Below are 6,000 nucleotides of genomic sequence, written 5' to 3'. Positions count from 1 at the left end.
TTCTCTATGTAGCCCTGGCTGTCCTGGAACTCACTCTGTAGACCAGGCTGGCCTCGAACTCAGAAATCTACCTGTCTCTGCCTCCTGAGTGCTGGGATTAAAGACGAGCGCCACCGTGCCCAGCTGAAATTCTTGAAGAGATGTCACAAATAAAAATTTACAATAACTTATAAAGTCAAGAACATGTTTTTATGTACCAGAAAAAATGCACAAAATTTTGTATGTTTCAAGTGTTAGCCCTTTAAAATACCAATTTCAATTAAAAATGTATATTTTATATCAAAAATCTGCATTTATAAGATTCCATGACTGAAATGGAGTGGGTGGGTGTTTCAGCTGTACACAGGCACATCCATACACATGAAAGTATGTCTACATACATGCTTACCACACAGCCATGGGAAAAGTGTCTTGGGCTTTTATTATTAAAGTTTTGCAACTATTATTTACAGTATAGTTTTGATACTAAAGACACTATGATACAGAGATGGTGTCAAACTGTTCATCTGAATAGTGTGGTAGCATCCAATAATTTCATAATAACGATAGAGAACAGATAGTTACTAAAAGACATGAGTCAGGTGGATGTGGCGTCTTAGGTCCTGCAGGAGGGTAGCCAGGACCTGCTTCTCGAGCATGTGCTAAAGACGCCTCTCAGTAGCTTCCTGAATGGAACCCTAGACTTACACTGGCCAGCCTGAGGACAGCCTACTTTTCCTGGCACAAAGACACATCTGTTACTCTTGTCTTCAGTAGGTTCAATATAAAAATAGACTTTCAACATTTCATGTGCACATGAAGGTCTGAGCAAATACTCAGCTCCAATATGTTTTTTCATTAGTTTCGATTTTAATTTTGATTTGTTGAAATTCTTTTTGATGAATCCCATGTGAATTCGGGAGGGTCAAAGGCTCAGAAGGCAGAGATGGGGGATCCTTGTTGGTAAGTGAGCTCTGGGTTTGCTGAGAGACCCTGCCTCGAGTGAAGTGGAAGAATGACTGAGCAAGATGGCTGACATCAACACAGGGCCCACACTCAGGCATGTGCATGCACACCACACAAACACTCTTGCATGCATGAATATACATACACAGCACACATGTGCACACACACAGAAAAGAAAGAAACCAGGAGCTGAAGGGGTAGGAACACAGCTTTATTTTTAATTGTCTCAAGCAGCACACTCACAAGACAGAAGAGAAGCAAGTTCAGAGTGACTGAGCTGCCCACCCAAGTGCGCCAGGGGCACGGACACACAACCACAGCCGCTGGCATTGGCCGCTGAGCCTTCGGCACTGAGGACTGTGGGCTTCAGCAGTTTTCAGTGCCACCCTGTATGTGCTGGAAATCTCCTTTAGTACTAACAATAATTCTACCAAGGTTCTCCACAGCAGGGGCATGTTCCCATTTTAAGCTTCTACAACATGTGCAGGGCTAAGAGGCAAATAGATGTGTCCTCGAAGCTACTCACTCGAATCTACTCACGCTGTGCATCTGGACATGTTTACACCTCAGTGCTCAACACAGCGTTTCTCACTTCTTATTTCAACGAGATCAATTGTTTACTTCGGTGAATACGTTTTTCTAACTTTACCACAGTCTGACCTTGTTGGGGTTAAATGCTTTACTGACAGACTTTCCATGCAGCTGAAGAAAGGGACGAGTCAAGAGAAAACCAAGATGGAGGAGTCTCGGCTATATCTAACTGCAACATATGGCCATACGGCAATGTCATTGCTATTCTGAAACTAAAGGCATAAATAATGCTGTGTAATAATTTAGAAACAAATATTCAGACTAAAATAACCACTACATAGTTTATATTCATAAATTACTTATGTTCTTAAATATGAACTCTGTCTAAAAAATAAAAATAAATTTGGTATACTGTTGTCAGTCCAGCCAAAATCATTCTTAGTCTAGGAGTGTTGAGTTACATAAATTCATTCAAGGGAAACACAAACATTTAGTTCTTAAAAGCAAACTGTCTTTTTTTAATGCTTTTGTTACTGGGGCTGTTTGAAGACACAATATCCAGAAACTACTTGTGTTTTACACACGGTTAACTTCAAAAGCAGATTCTCTGCATTCTGAGCAGAGCATCATGGCCATAGCCACACGGGATGATGGCCTATGGCACAGCCATGCCATGGCCATTGCCACATGGAACGATGGCTTACAGCACAACCACACGGGACGATGACTTAGTGAATGACTAACACTGTGCACACTGTTATTCACATTTACTGAGTAGCAGTTCTGGAGTTTTCTTTATTGGCTTTTCCAGCAGCAGCAATGTAATTTTGATGTAGTTACTAATAGCACAAGCACAATACTTTGACCAATAACACTCACAATGGTTTATAACAATTAAGCCCAAAGGCCACAGTGACTTTTTCTTTTTTAGAGCTAACTTTGCTTCAGATTTTTCATAAGGTCAATAAATACTGCTTCTTTTCACCCCCAAATCTAACGAGAACTCCGTCTGGTGTAGACTTCATGTCACGTGTACTCATCAGGCAGTTTCTGCTTCTTCTCCAGCTTTTTACTAACGGAGAAAAGCACACAAGATTATGAGTGACATCTTCCAGCTACAACCGGAACAGTTATGCAAGTAAGAGACTCAGCAACACACCTCACATGCTAAATAAAAGTGCTATATTAATATAACAATATTAACATATTAGCGGGTGTATAGCTTGCCCCTGGCTATACTGTTCACATTTCTGTGCATTGTTAGCAACTGTACTGACTCTTTCTGCACTGACAGGAGCAAAAGAGACAAGATGCTGAAGGAAGCAGCTTCCGGGGCGGAGTCCTTCCCTTCAGGAGGCGGGGGTTCCTGTGGAGGGATTTCAGTTTCATCACTATAAAGAGGTAGACCGCTTTCATGGAGATTCTCTCACTTACTCCATGGCTGGGTCTAAATTCCAAACTGGGCTAATTATATTTTTCACACTGGACGAGCCAAGTGAGCCAAGGCGTTCTGTGCTTCTGACCCGCCATGGCTGTCATTGTTACTGGCTACCACTGCTGACCATGCATCTAACAGAATCACGGGATACAACAAGTTATTATTACTAAAAATCAAGGGCCAGCATACAGATGTTGCTTCCTTAGAAACCACAGTGGACACGGATAGCGAGTATGTGACAGACAGTGGGATTGACCATTTGAGTGGCACAGTTGACTCTGGACTTAAACCTCCTGGGATCCCTCTAACCAGAGAGGCCAGAGCACTAGACCATCCTTAGAAACAAGACGTAGCCTTGGAACAATGGCAATAGGTTAGGTCAACTCACTGGTGACCTCTGAGAAAAGCAATCGCTGACACACTGGCAGGCAAGAGTGGAGGCCAGCCATTCCCCACTGTCCTTTCCCGGGAGGCAAACACTAGTGTTTTTCCAAAACAGGCCTTACTTACTTTAAGTATGTGTTTATGTTATTTTTTTTTCCATATGAGAAAAAATTTACATCCAACGTTGGGACAAATTCTGTTGTTAGTTCAGGTTTTTTGATTTTAAATTTGTTAAATGCAATTACACAGATAAACTCCTGTGATGTGCAGAAGTGCAGAAACTGGTCCAAGTGAAACTCATGAATGCAACTGGTTTAAGTGTAAAATGCAACAGACACAACGTGCTAAACTACTATAAAACAGAAGTCAGAAAGTCATTTCTGTTATCATGTCATACTTCCGGCCCAATTAGGGACGGATAAGAGAGGGAAAGAGCAGAGTGGGGGTTCAAATAAATGCAGGTACACGTCATACAGAGACCCTAAATCCTGCAGAACACAGAGAGGAGAAGAAAGGCTAGGACAGCACAACAGACAGAAGGGGACGACGGCGCATGATGGTGGCACAGGAGGAAGAAAGAAAGGGAAGGGTGACAGGCCACAGGTGGGAATCAGTGATGGCTCCACGGGTGCAGAAGATGGAGGCCGAGCTGTGAAAAGTAAACAGAGAAGCCCTGAGAGAAGCTGAAGCAGCAGCGACAGTCTCTGAGGGAACCGACTCAGCCCCTCAGGAGGAAGGAGCAGGGCAAGAAACACACAGGCTGCCTGTGGCGGGAGGGAGGCAGGGTTAGGATGAAAGGGACGGGAGGGGCAGTCAGGGAAGCCAAGCCCCCCCTCCTCTGAGGCACACTCATTCAGAGTAGGCCTACAGCTAACTCAGGACAGAGGCTGTAAGACAGAGAAAGGGGGATCTATACAGCAAGATCCTGAAGGTGAGTATGAAACCCAGTGTGTGTGAGCAGCGACACTGGGTCGCAGGCCAGGCCTTATGTCAGAAGGAACTGGACCCGGGATGGGCTTCGTTCTGGGCTGAGCTCCCACATAGGAAATGCCAGCATGCAGTGGTGGCCTGAGAGCACTACAGGAACTTGCTATCCAGGCCGAGCCCTCAACACGGAGGAGGAGGAGAACACCCTGCTTAGGGAACTGGGGAGACCTTGAGCCTCAGGCTCTTGTGTAGAAAGAATAGGTCATGTTAGAACTTCTGAAATTAGGTTCATTTTGAAGGCAATGTTGAAGGAGTGTGAAAATGTCGAGTAGAAAAAAATCAGGAAATAAATAGATACAAATGAAAAATAATCACCACAGGGTTAACATTAGTGAACTCACACCTGCAGTGAACTCACACCTGCAGTGTACTCACACCTGCTGGTGCACACTCTTCAGGGGCACACACATGCTGACTATTTATACCTACCTTCTAGATTTATCAATTACATCTTTCCATTCATATGCAATATGACAAAAACATGACAAAAACTGTGTCCAATGGCTAACGAGTACCTGACAACTGTTATTTAAGTGTTTCACAATTTAGTACATTCCTTTTATTAGAGCATCCACTGAAGCAACAGCCTCAACTGTGCTGTCACGAGTGGGCTTAACTATCAACCTCCCACCAAGAGGCAAATCAGCTTTCCTCATAAAGACTGAATTAAAATTTCCTCTTAAACATCCACTTGAAGACACAGTCTTTTAACTGACTCTCTCCCTTGTCCTCAAATATTCCCCTGCTGTCTGGTAAGGGACATATTTAGTTCTGAGATGGAGTTTCCCTAGTTGGCCCAAAACAGCTTTGAACCCCTGGCTCTCAACACTCTTCCAGCTTCGAACACGAGCAACTGGGATGGCAGACAGTCTTCATCACATGTAGCTATGTAAGAATTGTGAAAATTAGCCGGGTGTGGTGGCCCACGCCTTTAATCCCAGCACTTGGGAGGCAGAGGCAGGCGGATTTCTGAGTTAAAAAAAAAAAAAAAAAAAAGAATTGTGAAAATTGTACACCCTCACATGCTCTCTTTCATGAAAATAAAAACAAACTTACTAGCAAGCTTGCACCTACAAAGAACAACTGGATTGTACACAGGGACATACGTCTATGAGCATAACCCACTTCCTTGTGTTCTCATAAAAAATATATTTCCTACATTTTGAAACTTGCTGTTATTTTTGTGGTGAAAAAATTGTTTCTTTCTCTGATGATCTCCTGAAGCTTTCTATACGCTACAGGTACAAAAGCATTAGGAAAATTCTATACGCTACAGGTACAAAATCATTAGGAAAATTCTATACGCTACAGGTACAAATCCTTTAGGTAACACTCTTTTCCAGCCCAGCTGTTGTTTAAAAACTTTATTAGTCTATAGATAATTTTTTAAAAAACAAATTTATTTTTATTTTATGGGTGTGAGTATTTTGCCTGTATGCATGTATGTACATACGTATGCATGCATGTACACCACGTAGTATCCAAGGAGGACAGAAGAGGGCACCGGTCCTGCCACTGGAGTTACTGACAGCTGTTCCTGCAGTGCCTGCTGGGAACGGGCAGCAGGTGCTCTAACTGCTGAGCCATCTTGCCTGCACCACTTTTAACGTTTCCAGTCCATAAATCCAAACATCTGTTCCAAAATGGTTCCTAGCTGGACACAGTGGCATGGAGCCACTTAGGTTCTCAGAAGCTAAGGCAGAACTGCTTGAGCC

General features: G+C 43.2%; 1 protein-coding gene across 4 annotated transcripts in view; it reads right to left on the bottom strand.

The window, feature by feature from the left end:
- Window positions 1-1,147: 1,147 nt before the first annotated feature.
- Window positions 1,148-6,000, bottom strand: part of Ahi1 (Abelson helper integration site 1) — a 129,036-nt gene continuing 124,183 nt past the window's right edge. For all 4 annotated transcript variants that reach the window (XM_021221070.2, XM_029532960.1, XM_029532963.1 and 1 more), the window contains one exon: window positions 1,148-2,548. In XM_021221070.2, coding sequence (XP_021076729.1) covers window positions 2,546-2,548 — 3 coding nt within the window. In that variant the 3' untranslated portion in view covers window positions 1,148-2,545. The remainder of the gene's footprint in view (window positions 2,549-6,000) is intronic.

This window comes from Mus pahari, chromosome 21 (assembly GCF_900095145.1).
Source record: "Mus pahari chromosome 21, PAHARI_EIJ_v1.1, whole genome shotgun sequence".
NCBI classification, from domain to species: domain Eukaryota; kingdom Metazoa; phylum Chordata; class Mammalia; order Rodentia; family Muridae; genus Mus; species Mus pahari.
This window is presented reverse-complemented; position numbering and strand designations above follow the sequence as displayed.